Raw genomic sequence first — 26,522 nt, 5'->3', positions numbered from 1 at the left:
TGAGGAAAACAACCAATACGGTAGGTTAAAAAAAAAAAAGTCAGTCCACATTTAAAAGCAAATCTAAAATTCATTTCTTTTCAGGGTTCTCCAGAGAATCCTTCAATAAAGCACGGAAATTCCACTAACAAAAGAAATAAAAGGACATTACTGAAGTAACATATGTGGTTCCATATATATTTCTACATACAACAGTTATTCATTGTTGCCTAGGAACTACAGTACCCCCTCCATATCTATGGGTTCTGCATCCTCCCTCGGATTCATCCAAATGTGATGGAAAATATTTGGAGAAAAAAATTCCAGAAAGTTCCAAAAAGCAAAACTTTAATTTGCCGTGTACCAGCAACTATTTATGTAGCATTTACATTGTGTTAGGTATCATAAATGATCTAGAAATGATTTAAAGTATAAGGGAGAATGTGTACAGATTATACGCAAATATGCCATTTTATATAAGGAACCTGAGCATCTGTAAAGGATGCTCCTGAAATCCCCCTTGAATACTGAGAGACAAATGTTTTGTGAATTTTTGTAGGGAAATGATCACCATTGTTTTCTTACCAACTGTTCTGAAGCCACCAGTTTAAGGAACTTTTTGATGAAGTCAATGAGTCCCTGGATGGTTCGGGTTCGCTCTACAGCCCATTTCTTTGTTTTCATTATAGGAGTGTCTCCCACAGCCTTTAGCAGGATGTCAACTGTAAAGGAAAAAAAAATACAGTTGATACAATCAAAACAGGAATTAGGGGCATCAATGTCCACACAGTCGAAAATCCACCTATAACTTTACACTCAGCCCTCTGGATCCACAGTTCTATATTGCGGATTCAACCTACAACGGATTATGTAGTATTCTAGTACGTATTTATTGATAACAGTCCATGTGTAAGTAGACCTGCTTAGTTCAAACCCATGTTGTTCAATGGTAAACTATACTAACAAGTACACTGAAACATCTAAAGAGAATGTGATATAAAATACTTCAGAAAAGTTAAACTTTCAATCAACATACAGTTTATGTATTTATGACACTGGAGGTATGCCTGAGATGACAAATGGAAGATATGAAGAGATTCACTTAGAAGAATTTCACCTTCATCAAAACATTTATTTTTATTGGAAAAAAAGAAGGTAAACCTAAATTTCCAACAAAGATGTTTAGCGGAGATTGGTTAAGTAAAGGATATTATACTCTATGGTAGGATGTATATACTGTAGTAAAGATATAAAGCACACACTCTGAACTCCCTGGGTTCAAAATCCTGGCTCTGCCACTTGCTAGGTATGTACACATATATATAGATAAGCTCTTTAACCTCTCTGTACCACAGTTTATTCACTTGTAAAATGAGGATAATAGCAGCAACCTGATAAGACTATTATGAAGATTAAGTGAATACATAAAAGTGTTTAGAGCAGTACCAGATCATAACTCGCTTATTAAACCTGAAGATAATTTAGCTACCATTAAAGATACTATAAAAGCATATTTAATAGTATGAAAAAATTATCAAAAAATACTAAATATAAAGCAGCATAAGATTTCAATTTCATTAAAACCATCACAGGCACATATTCACATAAATGTGGAATATGCACCAAAATGGTATTTCCCAGTAGGGATATTATAGGTGATAATCACTTGATTTTACTTGTGCTTTTTGTAACCACCAAGTTTTCTACAATAAACTTTTAAATAAAGGAAAACAATAAAAATTATTAAAAAGAAAATAGAAAAACTAGGGGCCAAAAAGGTTTCTGAGAAATCAGAGGTTTCAATAATTCAAAATACAAAGATGCAAACAGAAAGACTATGAATCTATCTCCTGAAGTTACTTCATCAAAAAGAATTAGAAAATATAAAGAACAACCAAATGGAATTGAAGAATACAATAACTGAAGAGAAAAGTGCACTAGAAGGAATCAACATTAAACTAAATGAGGCAGAAGAATGTATTAGTTCTGACAAAATACTGAAAATCACTGCCATCAAACAGAATAAAGAAAATAGAACGAAAAGAAATGAGGACAGTTTAAGAGACTTCTGGGACAACATCAAATGTGGTAATATTCACATTATATCCCAGAAGGAGAAGAGAGAGAGATCGGGCCTGAGAAAATACTTGAAGAGATAATAGCTGAAAATTTCCCTAACCTAGGGAAGCAGTCACCCAAGTCCAGGAAGTGCAGAGTCTCATACAGGATTGACCCACAGAGAAATACATCATGACACATTGTAATCAAAATGACAAAAATTAAAGGTAAAGAGAAAATATCAAAAGCAATATACAAGGGAACTCCTATTAGGCTATCAGCTGATTTTTCAGCAGAAACTCTTCATGTCAGAAGGGAGTGGCATGATATACTTAAAGTGATGAAAGAGAAAAACTTACAACCAAGAACACTCTACCCACCAAGGCTCTTGTTCAGATTTGATGGAGAAATCAAAAGCTTTACAGACAAGCAAAAGCTAGAAGAATTCAGCACCACCAAACCAGCTTTATAACAAATGCTAAAAGAACTTCTGTAGGTGGAAAATAAAAGGCCACAACTAGAAATGAGAAAATTATGATATGGAAAAGCTCACTGGTAAAGGCAAACATATAATAAAGGCAGGAAATCAGCCACGCACAAAGTTAGTAGGGAAGTTAAAAGACAAAATTCGTAAAATCATCTATATCCATAATAGTCAGTTAAAGGATACACAAAACAATTAGATGTAAAATATAGTATCAAAACAGTAATCATGATAGGAGAAGAGTACAAATGCAGGGTATCTAAAGTGCATTTGAAATTAAGAGATCAGCAACTTAAAACAAGCACGTACAGATATAGGCTCCTCATACAAAAACCTCATGTTAACTGCAAAACAAAAATCTATAATAGATACACAAAAAAGAAAAATGAATCCAAACATAATACTAAAGACAGTCGTCAAATCATAAGAGGAGAGAATAAAAGGGGGAAAAAAAGACCTACAAAGATAAATCCAAAATAATTAACAAAATGGCAATAGGAACATACATATCGATAATTACCTTAAGTGAAAACAGACTAAATGCTCCAACCAAAGATAGACTGGCTGAATGGATACAAAAACAAGACCTACCTACCTTGCTGCCTACCAGAGACACATTTCGGACCTAGACACACATACAGACAGAAAGTGTGGAGATGGAAAAAAGGTGTTCCACACAAATGGAACTCTAAAGAAAGCTTTAGTTGCAATATTTATATCAGACAAAATAGACTTTTAAATAAAGACTGTTACAAGAGACAAAGAAGGACACTATATAATAATGAAAGGATCAATCGAAGAAGATATAACAATTGTAAATATATATGCACCCAACACAGGAGCACCTCAATATATAAGGCAAATGTTAACAAACATAAAATGAGTAACTGACAGTAACACAACAATAGTGGGGGACTTTAACACCCCACTTACATCAATGGACAGATTATCCAGACAGAAAATCAATAAGGAAATACAGGCCTTAAACAACACATTAGGTTAGACAGTCTTAACTGATAGTTATAGAGCATTCCAACCGAAAGCAGCAGAATACACATTCTTTTCAAGTACACATGGAACATTCTCTAGGATAGATCACATGCTGCAACACAAAGCTAGCCTTGGTAAATTTAAGAAAACTGAATTCATATCAAGCATCTTCTCCGACCACAACATTACCAGGCCAGAAATCAACTACTAGAAAAAAACTGCAAAAAACACAAACACGTGGAAGCTAAACAATATGCTACTAAACAACCAATGGCTCACTGAAGAAATCAAAGAGGTAATTAAAAATACCCAGAGACAAATGAAACCAAACACACAATGATCTAAAACCTGTGGAACACAGCAAAAGCAGTTCTAAAAGGAAAGTTCATAGTGATACAAGCTTACCTCAGGAAAGAAGAAAAATCTCAGACAACTTAACCTTACATCTAAAGCAACTAGAGAAAGAACAAACAAAACCCAAAGTTAGTAGGACGAAAGAAATCATAAAGATTAGAGCAGAAATAAATGAAACAGAGACGAAGAAAACAACAGAAAAGATCAAAGAAACTAAAACCTGGTTCTTTGAAAAGATAAACAAAATTGATAAACCTTTAGTCAGACTCATCAAGAAAAAAAGGGAGAGGGCCCAAATTAATAAAATCAGAAATGAAAAAGTACAACAGACACCACAGAAATACAAAGGATCATAAGAGACTACTCTGAGCGACTATATGCCAATAAAATGGACAACCTAGAAGAAATGGATAAATTCTTAGAAAGCTACAATCTTCCAAGACTGAACCAGGAAGGAATAGAAAATATGAACAGACCAATTACCAATACTAAAATTGAATCAGTAATTTAAAAACTGCCAATAAACAGAAGTCCAGGACCAGATGGCTTCACAGGTGAATTCTACCAAATACTTAGAGAATAATTAACATGTATCCTTCTGAAACTATTCCAAAAAATTTCAGAGGAAGGAACACTTTCTAACTCATTCTATGAGGCCATCATCACCCTGATACCAAAACCAGAAAAAGACATCACAAAAAAAGAAAATTGTAGGCCAGTATCACCAATGAACATAGATGCAAAAGTCCTCAACAAAATACTAGCAAACTGATCCCTACAATACATGAAAAGGATCACACATCATGATCAAGTGGGATTTATCCCAGGGATGTAAGGAGTTTTCAATATCTGCAAATCAATCAATGTGATACAAAACTACTAGAACTCTTCAATGAATTTGGTTAAGTTGTTCAACACAAAATTAATGTACAGTAATCTGTTGCATTTCCTTTTTTTTTTTTTTTTTTTTTTTTTTAGGCTGCACTGTGAGGGATATGGGATCTTAGTTCCCTGGCCAGGGATCAAACTTGTGCTCCTGCACTGGGAGTGCAGAGTCTTAACCACTGGACCACCAGGGAAGTCCCATCTGTTGCATTTCTACACACTAACAACAAAATATCAGAAAGAGAAATCAAGGAAATAATCTCATTTACCATTGCATGAAAAAGAATAAATTACCTAGGAATAAACATACCTAAGGAGGCAAAAGACCTGTATTCCAAAAACTGTAAGACACTGATGAAAGAAATTGAAGACAACACAGATAGAAAGATATACTGTGTTCTTGGATTGGAATAATCAGTGTTGTTAAAATGACTATGCTACCCAAGGCAATCTACAGATTCAACGCAATCTCTATAAAATTTCCAATGGCATTTTTCACAGAATTAAAACAAATATTTTTAAATTTTATATGGAAACATAAAAGACCTTGAATAGCCAAAACAATCTTGAGAAAGACGAACAGAGCTGGAGGAATCACACTCCCTGCCTTCAGACTATACTGTGAAGCTACAGTCATCAAAACAGTACAGTACTGGCACAAAAACAGATACATAGATCAATGGAACAGGATAGAGAGCCCAGAAATAAACCCAACGCACTTATGGTCAAGCAATCTACTACAAAGGGGACAAAAATATACAATGGAGAAAAGACAGTGTCTTCAGTAGGTGGTGCTGGGAAAACTGGACAGCTACATGTAAAAGAATGAAATTAGAACATGCACTAACACCATACACAAAAATAAACTTAAAATATATTAAAGACCTAAATGTAAGACCGGATACTATAAAATTCCTAGATGAAAACACAGGCAGAACACTCTTGAAAATAAATTGCAGCTATATATATATATATATATATATATATATATTTTTGGATTAGTGTCCTAGAGTTATGGAAATAAAAGTAAATGTAAACAAATGGTACCTAATGAAAGTTAAAAGCTTTGGCACAGTGAAAGAAACCATAAACAAAATGAAAAGACTGGGAGAAAATATTTGCAAATGATGCAACAGACAAGGGATTAATTTCCAAAATATACAAAGAGCTCTTACAGCTTAATATCAAAAAACAAACAACCCAAACAAAAAATGGGCAGAAGTCCTAAACAGACATTTCTCCAAAGAAGATATAGACAGCCAAAAGACACAGGAAAGATGCTGAATATTGTTAATTATTAGAGAAATGCAAATCAAAACTACAATGAAATATCACCTCACACCAGTCAGAATGGCCATCATTTAAAAGTCTACAAATAATAAACGCTGGAGAGGGTGTGGAGAAAAAGGAAGCCTCCTACACTGTTGGTGGGAATGTAAATTGCAGCCACTATGGAGAACAGTATGGAGGTTCCTTAAAAAACAAAAAACTAAAAACTAAAAATAGAGTTACCATAAAACCCTGCAATCCCACTCCTGGCCATATATCTGGAGAAAACCATGATCGAAAAGATATATGCACCCGAATGTTCATAGCAGTACTATTTACAATAGCCAAGGCGTGGAAGAAACCTAAGTGTCCATCAACAGATGAATGGGTAAAGAGGATGTGGAATATCATTCAGCCATAAAAAGAATGAAATAATGCCACTGGCAGCAACATGGATGGACCTAGAGATCATCATATTAAGTGAAGTCAGAGGAAAACAATTACCATATGATATTACTTATATGCGGAATCTAAAAAATGGTACATATGAACTCATTTACAAAACAGAAATAGAGTCACAAACAGAAAACAAACTTATGGGGGGGATGCGGGGATAGATTAGGAGTTTGGTATTTATATATACACACTACTATATATAAAATAGGTAAACGACAAGGACCTGCTTATAGCACAGAGAACTATACTCACTATCTTGTAATAACGTAAAATGGAAAAGAATCTGATTAAGAAAATATACATATATGTATAACTGAATCACTTTGCCGTACACTTGAAACTAACACAACATTGTAAATTAACTATACTTCAATTTTAAAAAATTTAAAAAAAAGACATCCACAATCAAAGGAAACATCGAAAGCAGAGGTGTTCTGCTGCCCCCTAAAGTCAACTCTATTCTATTACAACCTTCCTGTCCCATTCCTTGGTATTAAAAATTGGGTCCCAATGAGGTTACTGAGATCAATTTACTGAAGTTTACCCCTGGAATGAAGCCATGTAGAACACATAATGCACAGTTTATCTTCCTACTAAAGTTTATCTCCCTTCTTCCATTTAGTAATCCTACCCTCAGTTATCTAAGCAAAAGAGATGAACTGGGAGATAGCTAAGGAGATTTTGGTTAACTCACCTTCCATACCTCCCTGTCCCTGTTCCTTCAATCCCCTGGGGCTATCAATCAGTCAACTGCAACTGGGCATTGCAAGAAAGTGAAGAAGAAAATAGTGAGTTGTACTACTGAAGAAGAGAGCGACAGCAAGAAGCTAGAGAAGGAAAAATATTTATTATGATTATAGCTGTACTTTATTATTAATTTTTTTAATTCTAAAGGTGATTTGTTTGTAGTTCTCCACTCTAGCTACACAGGAGACTCAACTGGGGGAACATGTATAAGAAAACAGATGTCTACATCAACTAAATCAGAATCTTCTGGAAATAGGGCCTCGGCACTGCTATGTTTAAAAGCTCCCTCAGGTGATCCTAAAGTGCCGCCATAACTAACAAGCTTGGTCAGCTTCAGTAATATGTAGATTAAACCAAAGGTGGAGCATATGAAATAGTTAAGCTTTTTCCATGAGAAAAGGTCCTCAAAAAAGGATGACAACTTCAGGGTAGACATTAAATAGCTAGAAAGTAAGTTTTCTATCACAGAGGCTAACTCAAATGCTCACAGGAGCCAGAAGGTGAAAATTCGATTTTTAAATGATAGTTAAAAATCATAAATTGTGCAGACTCAAGAAAACATGCCATATAACCTCAGGCCATATCTGGGAATGTGGGCCTTATTTTTTAGCCACAGTATTACACAGCAATCTTCAGGCTCAAGTACGTAGTTAATTGTTGACTAAGACTGCTAGATATTAAGACAAACTCTCTGAAAGTCTGTTTCTGCTTATAGTAAATTGCAAGGGAAAAAAGGGAACAACAGTACTGATTCACTTCGCTGTACAGCAGAAACTAACACAACATTGTTAACCAATTATACTCCAATAAGAAATAAAAAAAATCTCTAAAACTCATGGGATTCATCTGACGAACGAGTCTAGTAGTTACCTACAGAAATAATTATAGTTTTTTGTTTATCTATTGGTGAATAATGTGGAAATGACAGAAAAGATTTCCCCCAAGTGTAGAGGCAGTCTGACTTAAAAGGGGGACAGTGCTGGGAGAGACAATTATCCTCCACAGCAGCAGAAAGTGAAGATGGATGAAAGGGCATGATATCACTGAGCACAACATGAGAAAACGAATTCCTGATTTTCTCATAGGCAACTCTACATAGAGTGCTCCACTTAGGAATTACTGTATTTTACAATGGCGAATTAATTCTCAAGAAATAAAGGGTTGAGGACTAATTCTCAAGCAATAAAGGGTCCAGTTCAAGCAACGAAATGATTCATTTACAAAGATTCCAAAACGGTGTTTTTGTTTTTTTTTAAAAAAGGCGATGCCTCTGCCTTTAGTTTTCCCTTAGCAGTCTTCATACCGGGTAAAACCCCAGTTTTTTGGTCCAAGGTGTGAATTCACACTCATTTGGTATAAAAAACAGAGACCTAATCGGAAGGTGTGGATGCTAATTCAGATTTGCCATAGACCATCCTTATCAGCTAAAATCATTATTCAAATAATTAGATCCCGCGTTAAGTACTTGGAACTATCCAGATCCCACAGAGTTCCCACCTTCAAAGAGCTCTCAGTCTGGTCATTTCAAAGGAAGATAAGAGTACAGCGTAATAAATGCCGTGACATTCAAAAACTGGGTACCACACCGCGAAGGTGCGTCCAGAGATAGCTTTCTTTCGAGGCACTTAACTCAAACGTCTTAAAAGCCGAAAAGTATACTTCCTCTCTCCTGACTGGTCAAAAACCTCGTCTGGAACCGGCCCTCCTCTAAATTTTGTTTCTTTATTAGCCGCCATCCCTATTCGAAGACAACCTCAACCTCCCGTCTCTGCCCAGAGTGAAACTGCTCTGAAAATTACTTTTCTTCTTGGTGTCACCGGCAGGTTCTTCTGTTCCCGGAGAGACTGCAGCGGAAGAAGGGGGCTCCGGAGTGGCTGTTTCTGGGGAGACCTCCGTGGGTCCTTCACCTTCAGCAGCAATTGAGGGAGGAAGCTGCAGCGAAGACTCCGGTTCCTCAGCCATCTTGCTTGGAGGGAGGTGAGGGCGGAAGTGGTGGCTCAGCGCATACAGTGGGCGGGCTTTGCGCCGGAGAGCGGCGCTAGGGAGGTGCCGGAGTAGGGGCGGGGAGAACCCAAACCACCACTGAGAGTCGGAATTGCAGGTTGGTCCTCTGCGTCGAACCTGTTGCAGTCCCCTGACCGCTGATAGATCAACTACTGTTTCTCCGCCCCCCACAACAGCAAGTTTCCGGAAAAGGTCGGTAGGCAACGTCCCCGTGAGCCTCCGGGAGCGCAAGCGCCCCTATGCTTCGAGCTCCGGCCTGGAGCTGTTTCCGCTTCCCTCCGCGCCGACCCCGCCCAGGCCCCGCCCTATCCAAGCCCTGCCCCGCAGCTCCGGGGGGCGCGCGCGCGCGCGCGTGTGCGGGAGGGGGCGGGTGGGGAAGGATCGCCAGCGAGATCCCGAGGCGAGGCTCGCGCGCCCGCCCCCGCCCTGGCCCCCAGCTCCCACCCGGTCGGCCCGGCTCAGCCATGATCAAGGCGATCCTCATCTTTAACAACCACGGGAAGCCGCGGCTCTCCAAGTTCTACCAGCCCTACGTGAGTACCCCGCTGCAGCCGATTCGGGCTAGGGGGAGTCGTTGGCGGCCGGCGGCGCCCTCAGGACGACCCCCTCAAGCGCGCCGCGGCCCTTCTCGCGCCCCGGCCGTCTCGCGCTCCGGGCTGTCAGCCTCCCGGTGGGTGTGCCGGGTGCCCACCTCCCGCCGCGCTCCCTTCCTCCGACGTGGCTCTGCCCAGGTGGCTCCTCCGCCTGTCTGTGGGCTGGGTGGCTTCCCGGCTGCGCGGGCGAGGCCCTGGAGACTTCCCGGTGCGGGGCCGAAGCCAGTCGGTCAGCCGCAGCCCCCCTGCGCCCGCGAGCCCACCCGGCGCTCTCGCCGATCTGCAGCCCGCGGCTTCTGTTAGCAGCCGAGGGAAACGGCGCGGAGCCGGTAGGTCTCGCAGCTCCACCTCCGTGACTCCCAGCCTTTCCTGGTGGACTTCTTTCTCTTCTCCTGTGGACGGATGGGCTACTGTTTTTCGCTGCCATCCTGTCGTCACGCAGGAACTTTGGTTTTCTGCGTTTGGAGACATGCACGCTCAGTACAGTCTCTCCAGTAGGTTGCCTTACGGGATCTACTGCCCCTGTGACTTTCAGGTGTCTCCTTTTTAACGAAAAAGATAAGTGAGGACCTAACGTTTTTATGTGGCTTTTCCCCCAGTGGCTGCAATTTATCTACTCCTGCAATAACTGGCGAGGATTGTAGTTTGACCAGTTAGAACTGTGATGCTATACCTGAAAGTTACCATTTCAGCGGCTGGTTTGGCATTTTTCTACGTAAGGGAGTTTGTCCTAATTTATAGTTTTTCTTTCTCCTTACGAAGAATAGTAATATCTGTTAAACTCTTTTAGAAGTGTAAATATTGTTGAAAAATGCAGAAGATTTTAAGGTAGTGAAGGTAAGTAATTTATCAGTGTTTGAGGGAGGGTTACAGACAGATGTGCTTATCTGAGGGCAAAATTCACCACTATGTAGAACACAATATTAGGCTCTCAGTGGTGGGATTAATGTAGAGATAATACCTATTGCGTAGTATTGGGAATTTTGCTTAGAGCCAAAAAATGAGCTTTCAGCTAAATACTGAAAGTGTGCCAAGGCTAACACTTTTATGCAGATAAATCCCAGATGGAAATCATTCCTGCCGTTAAAAATTAAATGTGAAATGTCACTGCCTAAAATGATAATGCAGTCTGTGGAGGTGTTAGCTGAAGTGAGAAATCTTGAGCTCATTCCTCATTTCCTTAAGTAGTTTTGCTTTTGCTGGCGATAAAGAATATTTTCTACTACTCCTGTTTGGTTTTAGTGTAGCATAATTTAAATACTAATGCTCTAAGAATTCTATATCATTCTTTCATCCAGGATAAAATTCTAGTTGATTCTTCTGAGTGGAAAAAATCCCCTTGACTTTACATTGCTACCCATTTGCCTAAAATATAGTACTGTGCTAGCCTTTATTGAAGGAATCTTTCTTTTAGCCATTTTGCCTGTGCCATCCATTTGCAGTGTAGAAACAGTGTGTTCCAATGGTGAAACAATTTTAAAATGTGTTTTTCCATATCTCCACTTAATAACTAAGCACTAATCAAAGTAGAAGGTTTCATGGCTAATCTTTAATATCAGTGTAACTACTTCTGTAGTGTAGAATTTAACCACGTACAGAAAAATGTATTGAATTTGGAAATCCAGGAATACATCTTTCTCTTGTCCAACGATGGCAACAGAAATATCTTTTACCTTACTCAGTAGGTAGCAGTGAAGGTTAATGTGGGAAGAGACAGTTGTTGCAGCAGTGGCAGCTCTGGTGTCATTTATGGTCATTGCTACATGACAGTGTTTTGGGGGGGCAGGGAGCTAAGAGATGTAAAAAAGAAGAATCTAGTGGTTGCTGGACGTGTGGAAGTGGGGATGCTAGGAACTGTTACTGGTCTTTTATAAATTGAGTTTTGCTAACTGTGTATTTATTTTTGTCATTCAGGAATAATTTAAGATTATTTATTTATTTATATATTTGCTTTCTCTGATAGATCATAACCTGTTTGAGGGCAGAAATCTTTTTCATTCAGTCAATTCATTTATTCACTCTTTATTCCATTTGTTTGTCAGCAAATATTGATGTCATGCCTACCATGTGCAGGCAGTGTTTTAAAATTTGGAGGTGAACAAAGAGATAACTTCTGCTCTTTCAGCAGGGGCATAGACAAAGCTAATAGTAGAATATATACCATGCCGGATAATAATAAGTGCTGTGGGAAAAATAGAGCAGGGAAGGGTGATAGGGAATGCAAGGATGACACTTTAAAATAGGATAGTCAGGTAAGTTTTCACTGAGAAGATGATATTTGAGCAAAGACTTGAAGGAGGTGAGAAAGCCAGCCTTACAGGTATCTGGGGGAAGTTCTTTCCAGGCAGAGGGAGCAGCAGATGCAAAGGCCCTGAGGAGGGAATGCCTGTTTGAAGAACCTGTCTTATTGGAAGAATAGGTGCCAAGATGACTGGCCTGGCAAAAGCAGACTACGTAAGGAAAGAGGAGTTGGAAATGAAGTCTGCATGTACAGGGCATCAGAGTTTATTCTATTCTCACTGCCTGGAATGTCCTTCCCTTCCACTGCCAAATGTCTAGATTCCATGCTTAACTCAAACATCACTTAAGCATCCACTGAATCCTTTTATCTTGCCTAAAGACTTCTCTTGGTTCTTAGGATTTTATTTTTATCTTTATTATAGTATAATATTCTATTTCACATCCCAAAATTCCTTGGAGCATCCTATAGATTCCTTAAAGGAAGGTATCAGGTTTTAGATATACTTGTGTTACCCCCAGCAATCAACATTCAGCCTTGAATATAAAGAACTCCATACATTTTTGCTAAATGCATCCATCAGAGTTTCCTAGCTTGAGATGGAGTGTGGATTAGAAATGATTTCCTAAGGTTCCTTCCAACTCTTTTTTTTTGGCTGCGTTTGTCTTCATTGCTGCACGCTGGTTTTCTCTAGTTGCGGTGAGCTTGGGCTACTCTTTGTTGCTGTGTGCGGGCTTCTCATTGCGGTGGTTTCTCTTGTTGAGGAGTGTGGGCTCTAGGCGCGCAGGCTTCAGTAGTTGCAACGTGTGGGCTCAGTAGTTGCAGCGTGTAGGCTCAGTAGTTGTGGCTCGCGGGCTCTAGAGCGCAGGCTCGGTAGTTGTGGTCCATGGGCTCAGTTGCTCCGCGGCATGTGGGATCCTCCCAGACCAGGGCTCGAACCCATGTCCCCTGCATTGGCAGGTGGATTCTTAGCAACTGTGCCACCAAGAAGTTCCCCTTCCAACTCTTAAAATTCAGTCCTTTATTAACTAGAAGTTTTAAGAATCCATGCCTTTAGGACAGAAGTAATGATGAAATAGCTGTAACTGCAACTGTTTGTTTTTAGTTGAAAGAAGTCTTTAAGAAGTAGATATCCAATAATATTGACAGTTTTTAGTTTAATTTATTAAGGGATATCTAGGTGTGTGGCTGGGGTACCAGTTCTGTACTCTGATAGGATGCTGAGGTTTGAGTCCAACAATATTGATTTGACACTGAGGAGTTTGAAAACTGTTTAACCATTTGCGAACCAGTTTCCCTTACTGCATTGGATTTCCATTTCTTATTTATCCTCTCTCATGATACAACAATTTATATGTTCATCTTTACCCTTTAATAGTCCATATTTCCAGTTCCCGCTGTAATAGATTTTTAGGTTTGATTGTGCCTCCAACCTGCTGTTATGTGAGGGACATACGAAGTCACACCAGTTTTTCTAAACTGAAGTTTTTGATTCATTCTGCTAGAGTCAGACGTTAAGATTTCAAGGGTGGACTCAGAATGCATCCACTTTTTTTTTTTTTTTTAACATCTTTATTGGAGTATAATTGCTTTACAATGGTATGTTAGTTTCTGCTTTACAACAAAGTGAATCAGTTATACATACACATATATCCCCATATCTCTTCCCTCTTGCATCTCCCTCCCTCCCACCCTCCCTATCCCACCCCTCTAGGTGGTCACAAAGCACCAAGCTGATTTCTGTGTGCTATGCGGCTGCTTCCCACTAACTATCTATTTTATATTTGGTAGTGTATATATGTCCATGCCACTCTCTCACTTTGTCCCAGCTTACCCTTCCCCCTCCCCATATCTTCAAGTCCATTCTCTAGTAGGTCTGCGTCTTTATTCCCATCTTGCCCCTAGGTTCTTCATGACCTTTTTTTTTTTCTTAGATTCCATATATATGTGTTAGCATTGTTTTTCTCTTTCTGACTTACTTCGCTCTGTATGGCAGACTCTAGGTCCATCCACCTCGCTACAAATAACTCAATTTCATTTCTTTTTATGGCTGAGTAATATTCCATTGTATGTATGTGCCACATCTTCTTTATCCATTCATCGGTTGATGGACAATTAGGTTGCTTCCATGTCCTGGCTATTGTAAATAGAGAGGCAATGAACATTGTGGTACATGACTCTTTTTGAATTATGGTTTTCTCAGGGTATATGCCCAGTAGTGGGATTGCTGGGTCATATGGTAGTTCTATTTTTAGTTTTTTAAGGAACCTCCATACTGTGCTCCATAGTGGCTGTATCAGTTTACATCAGAATGCATCCACTTTTGTTTTTACCTTCTGTATCCTTGAGCTATGACTGCAGAAGTTCAAATATTTTTCTTGGTTTGTTTCTTTAATTGATATTTAGCCATAGCAACTTGGCAACAGTAAACTTTAGTGTTTTTATATTTGCTTGGCAATATTTGTGTATTACTATAAATGACTAATGAGATTTATATTTCATAAGCCAGATATATATATATATATATATATATATATATATATATATATATATATATATATATATGGGCGGTACGCGGGCCTCTCACTGCTGTGGCCCCTCCCGTTGCGGAAAACAGGCTCCACACGCGCAGGCTCAGCGGCCAAGGCTCACAGGCCCAGCTGCTCCGCGGCATGTGGGATCCTCCCGGACCTGGGCACAAACCCGCATCCCCTGCATCGGCAGGCGGACTCTCAACCACTGAGCCACCAGGGAAGCCCCACCAGATATATTTTTACATAGCCATCAAGCAAGGAAAAAAAAAGCTCTTGGGTTATGATTCTCATGTTATTAATGCACCATGGCATATCCTTTGGTGAATATCTGTAATAAAGTAAAAGTGTTTTTTTAATATTAATTGTCTTAGTTGTGTCTACACATATAAAAAATTGTGTATGTATAAGCATACACACAAAGTGCAACAAGAAAGTTTTCAAACTCTTACATACACGAGTTGTCTCAATATTCTTATAAACTATGTCTGATTATTAAGTTGTTTGTCAACCAAATGCAAGCCCTAGAAGGAACTCTCAGATTGTTCTTTCCTTTTTTTTTTGAATGTATTTACATAAAAAATATAAAGTGTAAGTATGTATAACTTTTTTTCTTTTTAAAAAATCTTTAAGAAAGGTGCATTGGTGTTTACTGATGTCTTTTTTGGCAGCTATTAAGACAACGTGACAAGTGGGATACTTAAACTTATTTTTGTGATGGAGACGTAGTTGTCAACAGTTCTAAGTATTAATTAAGGTATTAACACATATTAACATATAGTATTTGACTTTTGTTAACAAGATAATTCAAAATGATTTGATTTCCTTCCATATGCGTTAGGATGCTTTTGGCTAGTAAGTTGGGTTTTATGTAACCTGACTCAAATTTGCTTAAAAAGAACTTTGTTAGGATACAGAATAGGAAGTGCAGACTAGTAGACAAACTACAAAATTATTTGATTCAGCAAATCAATGACTTCATCATAGATCCAGTTTCTTTCTCTTTCTCTGCCCTCCTCTTCACAAAAATTGATGTCCAAAGGCTGATTTCCTCCTTGAAATCAGTTGTAATCAATAAAATGCACAAGGAGAGAGTGATCTGTTCCTGTAATCCTGGGCTGTGTGTTTCCCTTCAGCCTGATTAGTTCTACCCAAGACCAGTAACAGCTTATACGAATGGGGATCCATCCACCCTTGCAGCTGAGGAGGGTGGAAACATGAAGAAAATTGGTATTCTGTTGGAAAGGTGGAAGAGAAGAGTGGATGTGGGTAGGCAAAGAAGTGTCCACTATTCTCTCTTCATTAGCTCACGTTATTTCTTTTGAATAGGTAGTTTTTTCCTCTGTAATTTTAGATTGCTTCTGAGGATGTTACTCTCAGGAATGGTTCTTGATAATACGTGGTTCTGAACATGTGCCACAAAAGATCTTACTTAGTTCAAGGTATTCCTTACACCAATGGATCATTGAAAAATTCAAATATAATCACAATTTTTCTGGGTAGTATGCTTGAAAACTTGCTTTAAAAAATTAAGGTTAATAAACCTGTTGAAAATTGTATTGAAAGGAAGAAATAAAATGTTCACGATTACAGTGATTTTTTTTTTTGGTTTGGGGGAAAAGGTTATAAATAGGACAGTGTTATAGTTCATTCCTCTGCCTTTCAGGACTGAGAAAGGTCTTGTATAACGTGGCTGTATTATGTTTCTTTCGTAAAGTTGATTGTTCAATTATTTATTGTTTTAATTTTTAAATAAGTTTCTTTATTGTGATTACATGGAAAATATTTAAGTATTAAGTTAACTGGGGGACTTCTCTGGCAGTGCAGTGGTTAAGACTCCGCACTGCCAATGCAGGGGGCACAGGTTCGATCCCTGGTTGGAGAACTAAGATCCTGCATGCCACATGGCGTGGCCAAAGAAAAAAAAAGATCACTAGGGACATCCTTGATTTCACCACCCATTGATAACTATTGATAGTGTATTTCTTGTTTATTTTTTCTTAAATTTTTTCTTCCAGAATATTCCAATGAAGAGTATATACCTTTTAGACATTACTAACACAAAGAATGCATTGAAGCTGTTGTTGGATTTATGGAACATTTGTGGCTTTAAGATAACCAAATACCTGGTTAATGTCTGGCTGTTCTATTGTTAAATGTTTAAAAATACAATAGTGTATGTTAATTGCACTTTAATAATTTGCATGTATTTTTTTCTCTGTGTATATCTTTTTTTTTTTCCCCACATAGTTTAACTTCTGTAAGTAACCTGAGTGTATCAGGGCCCTTCCCTTTTTTGATCCCAAAGGGCAATATTTGCTCATTTTTGTTATAAAGTCAAAGAATTCATCCTTTAACACTTGCAGTTGTCCTTATGCTTTTTGGGGTATGGATTTCTTCACTGCTGCTGCTAAGCCGAGGTGATCCTGAGTTGTAGACCACCTCGAGGAGCCAGTCCCCTTCCAGTTTCTTGTTGTGTAAAACTCTCAAATTAGGATAAATTACACATTCAGCCCTATGAGCCTTCCTCTTACCAAATCCTTTGAACTGCAATATGGATAAACAACTTTATTTACTGAAGGATCAAGCAACGCTCAAGAATACTGCAGTGTAGGAGGAGTAAAGGCCGGTATACTAGCCATCAGGTGTTAAGTTCTTAAGTCTCCAAGGGGAGGCACATATGGACTTAGTCCTTTGAAAGTAGGAGTGGCCTTTTTGGATACTATCTGACCTGTCCATTGCACTCTCTATGCTCTCTTCCTCTGCCCATATTCCTTCAACAGATATCTATTTGTTGTTTGTATGCCCCTGTTCTAAGCACTGCTAATATTGTAATGAGTAAGACTGATGTCCTTCCTGCCCTATGAGTTTACATTCTAGTGATAGGAAATAGGCAATAAACAAATTATGTAACAACTGTGATTAGTCTATAAAAAAAATGAAACAGTGTAGGGGGCTAGAGAATGATGGAGGAGAGGCTATCTTAAATAAAATCATCAAGGAAAGCCTCTTTAAAAACCTGACATTTGAGAAGAGAACTGAATGAAGTGAGGGAGTGTTTGAGAACAGCTGAGAAAAGAATGTTTCAGGCAGAAAGAGGTTCAGGATCCCTCACATGGGTCTGAAATTTGTGTTGAGGAATAGCAAGAAGGCAAGTTGAGTGATCACAGGCAGGAGTGGCAAGAGATGAAGTCAGAGAGAAAGACAGGGACAGATCATGCCCATATGCCAAATCACACAGTCTCTTCGAATCTTTCAGTCTGATGACATCATCCCTAACATGCTCTCCACAAGAAGTGGTATTTCTCCTTGAATCCTACTTGTATTTTGCACAATTGAACAATGCCTCTGGCCTCTGCAGGAGAGTCAATGATGCTCAGTAATGAGACTCTGCTCAATTATTTTCTTCTCTACCTGGTTTGGAGAGGTAGGAGAGCTAACCCAGTGAATGAAGGTAAAAGTGAGTGCTCAATTCTGTGTAACCTCTATACTGATGAGACCAGTGGTCAAGCTGGTTTCGTTTCCTAAGTAACCTGTGAAGTAATACAACTCAAGAAAAAAAGTATTTATTTTTCCCAGACACCTCACAGCCTTGATTATAGATGAGCAAAGTTTATGTGAAGCCACTAAACCACCTCTAATATTGTGCGAAGCATCTACATCTGTCCTGCCTTGCTTCGAGCCTTGTAATTCAAGAATCAGTAACTGTCAAATCAAATCAAAGCTGTTCCCTTTGTTACCCAGAAGGAGAGGGCTCTTTATCTGTGTGTCAGACCCACTGAATTGTTTTGATTACTATGTGCTGTCTAATTAAGTGGGGAAGATTGCTAGTGTATCCCACCACACATATATTCTTCCATTTCCTGTCATCAATATATCTTAGTGTGATTGTTACAAAATAATATTTTTATGGTGCTAAAATATATGTAATGTGAAATTTACCATTTTAGGTAGTATATATAGCTCTGTGGCATTAAGTAAATTCTCAGTGTTGTGTAACCATCACTAACCCTCCATCTTCAGAACTTTTTCATCTTCCCCACTTGAAACTTTGTACACTGTTAAACACTTAACTCCCCATTCTCCCCTTCTCCCAGCCACTGGTAACCACCATTCTCCTTTCTGTCTCAATGAATTTGACTACTCTAGGAATCTCATGAAAGAGGAATTATACAATGTTTGTCCTTTTATGACTGGCTTATTTCACTTAGTATGATGTCTTCAAAAGTTTAACTATGTTGTCGAATGTGTCAAAAGTTTAACTATGTTGTCGAATGTGTCAAAATTTCATTCCTTTTTAAGGCTGAATAATATTCCATTGTATATATGTATGTGCCACACATTGTTTATCCATTTATCTGTTAGTGGATCCTTGGGTTGCTTCCACTTTCTGGCTCTTGTGAATAATGCTGCTATGAACACGGGTCATAGGATACATTTCTCTACTGACTAGTAACATTGAGCATCTTCTCATGTGTTTACTGATCATTTGTATAGCTTCTTTGGAGAAATGTCTGTTTAAGTACTTTGCCCACTTTATAATCTGGCTGTTTGATTTTTTGTTGTTGAGCTGTCCTTTATACATTCTGGATATCAATCCCTTATCAGATATATGATTTGCAAATATTTTCTCCCAATCAGTGGTTTGCTTTTTCACCCAAGGAATGGTATCTGTTTTCAAAGGATAGTGTCCTTTGATGCACAAAAGGTTTTAATTTTGGTGAGGTCCAACTTACCTTTTTTTTTTTTTCTCCTGTGCTTTTGGTGTTATATCCAGAAAATAATTTTTTAATGACCACATAATAGTTTGTTGTATAGTGTATCATAATTTATTTAACTAGACTTCTACTGTGGACTTTTGTTTTGAAAAATGTTTTTTTAAATGAAGATTGAATAAGAAAATACTTATAAAATCTGATGCATAATAAAGACTCAATACTTTACCTAAATAAATAATAACTTTGATTACTACTTTTATTATTATTACTTTTATTATTACTACTTCTTTCTAATTCCTATCCTTAGTTGGAAAATTATGTAACTTAGGGACTGTAGAACATTCCAGAGATTGTTCTCAGATACTCTATTTCCTCAAAATGAATTGTAGACCTTGTTTTGGAATGAACTTCCTTCTTATTACAAAATACAAAGTCCTTCAAGATTCTTCCAGAGAAGAGTTTCATTGAGAGATGTTTTAAGGAGAAAGCTAAAAAACTTGCCCAGCTTTTTTTTTTTTATTTTAAAGAATCACCTAACATTTAAAAAAAACTTTAAGATATAATTTATAATTCACATACTATAAAATTCACCCATTGAAAGTGTACAATTCAATGATTTTGTTTTTGGTAATCATGGTTGTGCAACTATCACCATAATCTAAGTTTAGAACATTTTCATCAAACCAAATGAAACCTCATACCCATTAATAGTCACTCCCCAATCTGTACTCCCCCCAGCCCCTGGCAACCACTGATCTATTTTCTGTGTCTTTAGATTTGCCTATTCTAGACATTTCATATAAATGAAATCATGAAATATGTAGTCTTTTGTGGTTGGCTGCTTTTCACTCAGCATGATGCTTTCAAGATTCCCTCATGTCACAGCACATATCAGTACTGCATTCTTCTTTATGGCCAAGTAATATTCCATTGTATAGATATACCACATTTGTTTATCCCTTTATCAGTTGATGGATGTTTGAATTGTTTCTAATTTTTGGCTACTATGAATAGTGCTGCTGTGAACATTCATGTACAAATTTTTCTGTGAACATATATTTTCACATCTTTTGGGTGTGTATCTAGGAATGGAATTGCTAGGTCATACAGTAACTTTGTTTATTAATTGTTTAAAGAACTACCAGACTGTTCTCCAGACTGTCTATTCCATTTTACATTCCCATCAGCAATGTATGAAGGTTCTAATTTCTCCATATCCTCATTAACTCTTTTTTTAAAAAAATATTTGTTTATTTATTTGGTTGTGCCAGGTCTTTATTGCAGCAGGTGGACTCCTTAGTTGCAGTTTACCGGCTCCTTAGTTGTGGCTTGCCAGCTGCTTAGTTGCAGCTCACGGGCTCCTTAGTTGCAGCATGCATGTGGGATCTAGTTCCCTGACCAAGGATTGAACCCAGGCCCCCTGCATTGGGAGCACGGAGTCTTCACCACTGCACCACCAGGGAAGTCCCTAATTAACTCTTGTTATTTTATTATATGTCTTTTTGATTCTAGCCATCCTGGTGAATGTCAAATGGTATCTCATTGTGATTTTGGTTTGTATTTTCCTAATGACACTGACAGTGAGCATCTTTTCATGTGCTTATTGACTGTTTGCATATCTTTGGAGAAGTCTTTTCAAATCCTTAGCTCATTTTTAAGTTGGGTTATATGTCTTTTTGTTATCGAGTTTGTAAGAGTTCTTCATATACTCTGGATGCAAGTACCTTACAGATGTATGATTTGTAAATATTTCTTCCTGTTTTGTTGTTTTCACTTTCCTGCTGATATCATTTGCAGTGCAAAGGTTTTTAATTTTGATGTCGTCCAATTTATGTATTTTTTCCTTTGCCTGTGTTTTTTTGCACATCTAAGAAAGATTTGTCGAATCCAAGGTCATATAGGTTAGTACCTATAATTCCTTCCAAGAGTTTTGTAGTTTTCTTACACTTAGGTCTGTGATCCTTTTTGAGTAAGTTTTGTGCAGGGTGTGAGCTAGGGATTAATGTTATTTTTATGTATGTGGCTATTCAGTTTTCCTAGCACCATTTGTGGAAAAGACTATTCTTTTCCCATTGAATTGTCTAGATACCTTACTCCAACTTTCCTCCCCAAATTTTACTTTGTTTTTGAGTTTTCAGACCTTTCAGCTTCCACCACCGTTCAGGCTCTCTCTTTAAATATTTCAAACTCTCAGTCTATCACCTTCTCAGCTGTTTGTTATTTAAATTAAATAATAAGGTTTTTGCCACTGAAAGTGGGAAACATTTTAGTATGGTAGATGTTAATTTTAGAGTATTAATAATAGCTGTCATTTATTGAGTGCTTTCTTTCTTGTGCTAAGTATTTTTAACAGAGTTTTATACATTGTGGGGGAAAATGCCAGAGAGTTCAAAGAAATTTAATGAAATATCTGGGCACGTGTTAATATAATTTGTTGCAGGTGCCCTCTTCCCTGCTTGTTGTTTGGGATTTAAGGGTAGCCCCATGATGACTGTTTGTTCTTTATACACTCAGGCTAAAGTGAAGCCTACTCACATATATCAAGTCTTCAGCCAGACTTCCTACTTGGGAGAGGTCTGGCAAAAAAAACCCACTGAATTTTCTTTGCTGGGGCCTTCTCTTCTTCATGATTCCTAAATGTTGGAGTGCTCTGAGGCTTAGTTTTCAAACTTCTCTTCCTTTTAGGAAAAAGACAGTCCTCTTCCTTTTGCAAAATTAACTAATTATTATTCCTCATATATGCTGCTCACTTTCTTGATTCCATGCTTTGGCCCAAACTTTTCCTTCTGCCTCCAATATCATGTAACTTCACATTCCCTCTTCTCTGCATTTCTGAATTCTATCTGTTCTTTAAGGCCGTTCCTAGATATCTGTCACTTTTCTTTGAAAATAATCTTGCTGCTGAAAATCATTTGTTCCCCTTCTTATAGTATATTATTTGTGCTGTTCTTATGTCAGGGATTGCCCCCTTTTATTATAAAGACATCTATTTCTTTTTTGAAATATAAAAAAGGCAAGATATAGAACATGAAATAAAAATATTAAGTAGCTATATTCATTTTATTTCTTGCTTTAAGCTCTTTGGGAAAAGAAACTTTCTCTTTCATCTTGGTAATTCTTGATATTCCAACATTCAGTGGAGTGAAGAATGCATTTTTTTTTCTTTTATTGGCTGTATTGGGTCTTCGTTGCTGCTTGCGGGCTTTCTCTAGTTGCGGCGAGCAGGGGCTACTCTTCATTGCGGTGCACGGGCTTCTCATTGTGGTGGCTTCTTTTGTTGCGGAGCACAGGCTCTAGGCACGCAGGCTTCAGTAGTTGTGGCTCACGGGCTTAGTTGCTCCGCGGCATGTGGGATCTTCCCGGACCAGGGCTTGAACTTATGTCCCCTGCATTGGCAGGTGGATTCTTAACCACTACGCCACCAGGGAAGCCCGAATGAATGCATTTTAGAAAAAAATTCTTCATGTTTGGGAGGGAGGGAAGAGGATAATGACATATTTACTGTTTGATTAGAGGAAAGTTTGGGTTTTAAAGTTGCCTTTTATGATATATGTGTAGGAACAAGGAAGAAACATAGGAAAAGATAAGGTTTAGTGGGATACTGAATTTTTAAAATTTAATTTTCAGTATGCATTAAGAAGTTTAAAATAATAAAAGTTGTTGCCTTTATGTAACTCTAGTTGTCTTTAGACTGATGTAATCCTGGAGTTGTGACGGACTGAAATGTATGTTTACCTTTGTTATGAAGCATAGTGTTAGGAAATCTGATCAGCCTGAGGCAAGCTCCAGGCTTCTTTATGAAAGCTGTTAAATTAAATTGATTTTTAAAGAAAGGGAAGTTGTGTTATGTAAGCAGAGACTTAATTTGTTTAATCTTAACTTAGACTGGTTATTTGATTAAAATTTCAAGACTTCTTACCAGTATTGATTTTCTTAGTTGAGTATTGCTTGGTATTTTAAGAAAGATGATTCCAGGTAGCAGTCTTGAAGTTCATATGAGAAATTCTTTTCACTGTTAAAATAGTGAAACATAATTAAGGTTTAGCATATTTAACCTGTTATTTGTTTATAAACAATAATATAATGCAAAAAGATAACTTTCCTTAAAATAAAACTCCTCTAAGACCTTTACACTATCATTAGAATTCTAACAAGGCCTGGAGGTAGATTTTCTAAAGTAAGTCAGTGTTAATCCATGCTTATTATGTGCCAGCTGTTGTTTTTAAGAGCTTTATATATATTAACTCAATCTTCACAACAACTCTGTGAGGTAGATACTGTTATTCTTGCTACAAATGAGGAAAACTCCGGCACAGAGAGGTTGAGTAACTTGCTCAAAGTCACCCAGTTAATATAGACCATAGTCAGGAATAAATCCCGATAGTCTGGTTGCAGAATCCATACTCTCCTCCCTCCCTTTTTTATTTTTAGCTTGCTTATCAAAGTTATACATTAGCATAGGTTAAAGAATATAATAGTTCTATAAGGTTTATAAGGTTTATAATGAAAAAACAACATGGTCTCATTTCTGCCTTCCCACAGGTACGTACTTTTATTTGATAACTCAATGATTATTACATGTCTCTAAATAACACGCTTGTTTTGTTGCCTGATTTTTCACTTGTGGGCGTGATCTGTTGACTTCTGCTATTGAAAATGATTATTTAACTCCTTTTCCACCCCTCCCGCCCAGCATCTGTATCCTACCAGTCCTTTCATAGTTACTTCATAATTTTGATTAGATCAGTATTTGGTGTTTACATTAATTTCTTGTGTAAACATCCTCAGCTGAACCATGTTGTAAACTGTGCTTAGTTTTTCCTTTCCTGACATTTCATTTTCCTTGCGGATACAGTCGCCTTTTCCTTTGATCAAGTTTTATTTACTTATCACTAATTCATGTCTTTGCCAGTTGTCTCAGTCATATACATCGTCTATCAGTTTCATGTTCCTGAAGAAATCCCTCCTGGAATCCTTTGACTAGGTCCAATCTGGACCTGTTTTATGGCAGTCATATTAGGATCTTTGTTATCTTAGGTATTCCTTTTGCCTATTCCTGTGTTGGATCCCTTGTTGCTTGATTTTTTTGGTTTATTACCTTACCATGGTGTAGCTTACAGGAGTTATCCTCCATTAACTTCTTGAGAAAGGTCATGGGAGGTAGATTTTTTTTGAGATCTTGCATGTCTGAAAACAGTATAACTTTACATTGACTGCCTGTAGAATTCTTGGTTGGAAATAACTTTTCCTCAGAATTTTGGTGGCATTGCTCTATTACCTTTTAGTTTCCAGTATTGTTATCGAAAAGCCTGATGCAATTCTGATTACCTGTTCTTTGTGTATGATCTGTTTTTACTGTCCAGAAAATATGTAGAGTCCTGTTTGTCAGCAATTTCTAAAGTTTCATAGACCCTGGCCCTGAGTCTGTTTTCATTAGTTGTGCTGGATCCTTGATGGGCTCTTTAATTCTGGAAGTTCTTGTTTTCTTTCCTTGAAAGATTTCTCAGTTTGCTCTCTTCTCTTTTTGAATCTCCTTTTATTCAGCATTCCTCTGGACTGTTGTCCTACTTTTGTTATCCTTTCTCTTCTATTTTCTGTCTTTCCGCCCTTTGGTCCTATTTTTTGAATGATTTTCTCACTTTATTTTCCATCCTTTCCCCCAAATTTTAAAATTTCTCTGTATATTTTTAATTTACGTGAACTCTTTTAAAAAATTTTCTGAATGTTACTGTTTTGTGTTATGCTGTTCCTGTTTCCTAGTTGGATTATCTTTTCTTATCTCTCTGGTATTAATGATATATACTTAAAATTTTTCTTCTTCCTACTTGGTTTGTTTCCTCTCAGTTGCTTTTCTCCCCTACTTTTGTCCTTAGCTTTTATGTTCGAGCTGTCTTCCGATGTCCACTAATCTTTGGTTGACTTCTGTGTAAAGATAGGATACTGAAAACTAATTGGAAACGCTGAATCCATGAGTAGAAGTTATCTGTATGAGCTTTACTTGAGACAGTGTGGCTAGGCAGTTTAGCTAGGGTAACAATTGCTGTAACAACAATCCCCCCAGTCTTAGTACCTTAACACAATAAAAGAATATTTCTCACTCACATAAAGTATAGTATTGGTGTTTCTGATCAGCCAGAACCTTCTTTGTGGGCATTTATTTGTCATACTGGAGATGATGTTAATGGAACTTCTGCATCTAGTTAACATGGAAGATTGTGCAGGAATTTTTATGAGTGAGGCTTAGATGGTACATTGTTTTCTTTAATTTATTTTATTTATTTATTTTTGGCTGCATTGGGTCTTCATTGCTGCATGCGGGCTTTCTTTAGTTGCAGCGAGCAGGGGCTACTCTTTGTTGCGGTGCGCAGGCTTCTCGTTGCGGTGGCTTCTCTTGTTGCAGAGCACAGGCTCTAGGCACACGGACTTCAGTAGTTGTGGCATGTGGGCTCAGTAGTTGTGGCTCACGGGCTCTAGAGCACAGGCTCAGTAGTTGTGGCACACGGGCTTAGTTGCTCCGCAGCATGTGGGATCTTCCCGGACCAGGGCTTGAACATGTGTCCCCTGCATTGGCAGGAGGATTCTTGACCACTGCGCCACCAGGGAAGCCCCTAGATGGTCTATTTTTTTTTAAAAAAAATTTATATTTTTAAAATTAAAAGAAGTTTTTTTTGAAGTATAGTTGATTTACAATTTTGTGCCAGTCTCTGCTGTACAGTGAAGTGACACAGTTAAACACATGTAGACATTCTTTTTCTTACATTCTTTTCCATTATGGTTTATCACAGGATATTGAATATAGTTCCGTGTGTTATACAGTAGGAGCTTGTTTATCCATTCTATATATAGTAGTTTATATCTGCTAATCCCAAACTCCCAGTACTTCCCTCCCCCACCCACCTCCCCCTTGGCAACCACAGGTCTGTTCTCTATGTCTGTGAAACTGTTTCTGATTTGTAGATAGGTTCATTTGTGCCATACTTTAGATTCTACATATAAGTGATATCATATGGTGATATCATATCATTTGTCTTTCTCTTTCTGACTTCACTTAGTATGATAATCTCTTGTTGCATCCATGTTGCTGCATATGGCATTATTTTGTTCTTTTTATGGCTGAGTATTTTTCCATTGTGTATATGTACCACGTCTTCTTTATCCATTCATCTGTCCATGGACATTTAGGTTGTCTCCATGTTTGGGCTATTGTGAATAGTG

At 37.8% G+C, this 26,522-nt stretch overlaps 2 protein-coding genes across 5 annotated transcripts in view; one reads left to right on the top strand and one right to left on the bottom strand.

Annotated features, from left to right (window-relative positions):
• The window catches only part of LOC132423356 (cysteine dioxygenase type 1), a 37,877-nt gene extending 28,655 nt beyond the window's left edge, over nucleotides 1-9,222 (bottom strand). The window contains exons 1-2 of one of the 2 annotated variants that reach the window (XM_069540590.1): nucleotides 9,022-9,199; nucleotides 565-701 (exon numbers count right to left, since the gene is read on the bottom strand). In XM_069540590.1, the coding sequence (XP_069396691.1) occupies nucleotides 565-701; nucleotides 9,022-9,184 (300 nt within the window). In that variant the 5' untranslated portion in view covers nucleotides 9,185-9,199. Of the gene's footprint in view, nucleotides 1-564; nucleotides 702-9,021 lie in introns of both variants that reach the window. The other variant, XM_060008996.1, reaches the window with a different exon arrangement.
• A 293-nt stretch (nucleotides 9,223-9,515) lies between these two features.
• The window catches only part of AP3S1 (adaptor related protein complex 3 subunit sigma 1), a 69,898-nt gene continuing 52,891 nt past the window's right edge, over nucleotides 9,516-26,522 (top strand). The window contains exon 1 of one of the 3 annotated variants that reach the window (XM_060008992.1): nucleotides 9,516-9,759. In XM_060008992.1, the coding sequence (XP_059864975.1) occupies nucleotides 9,691-9,759 (69 nt within the window). In that variant the 5' untranslated portion in view covers nucleotides 9,516-9,690. The remainder of the gene's footprint in view (nucleotides 9,760-26,522) is intronic. The other 2 variants (XM_060008991.1, XM_060008993.1) reach the window with 2 other exon arrangements.

The sequence above is a fragment of the Delphinus delphis genome, chromosome 3 (assembly GCF_949987515.2).
Source record: "Delphinus delphis chromosome 3, mDelDel1.2, whole genome shotgun sequence".
In the NCBI taxonomy this organism is placed as follows: Eukaryota; Metazoa; Chordata; class Mammalia; order Artiodactyla; family Delphinidae; genus Delphinus; species Delphinus delphis.
Note: the sequence above shows the minus strand (reverse complement) of the source record. Positions and strands in the feature narration are given on the sequence as shown.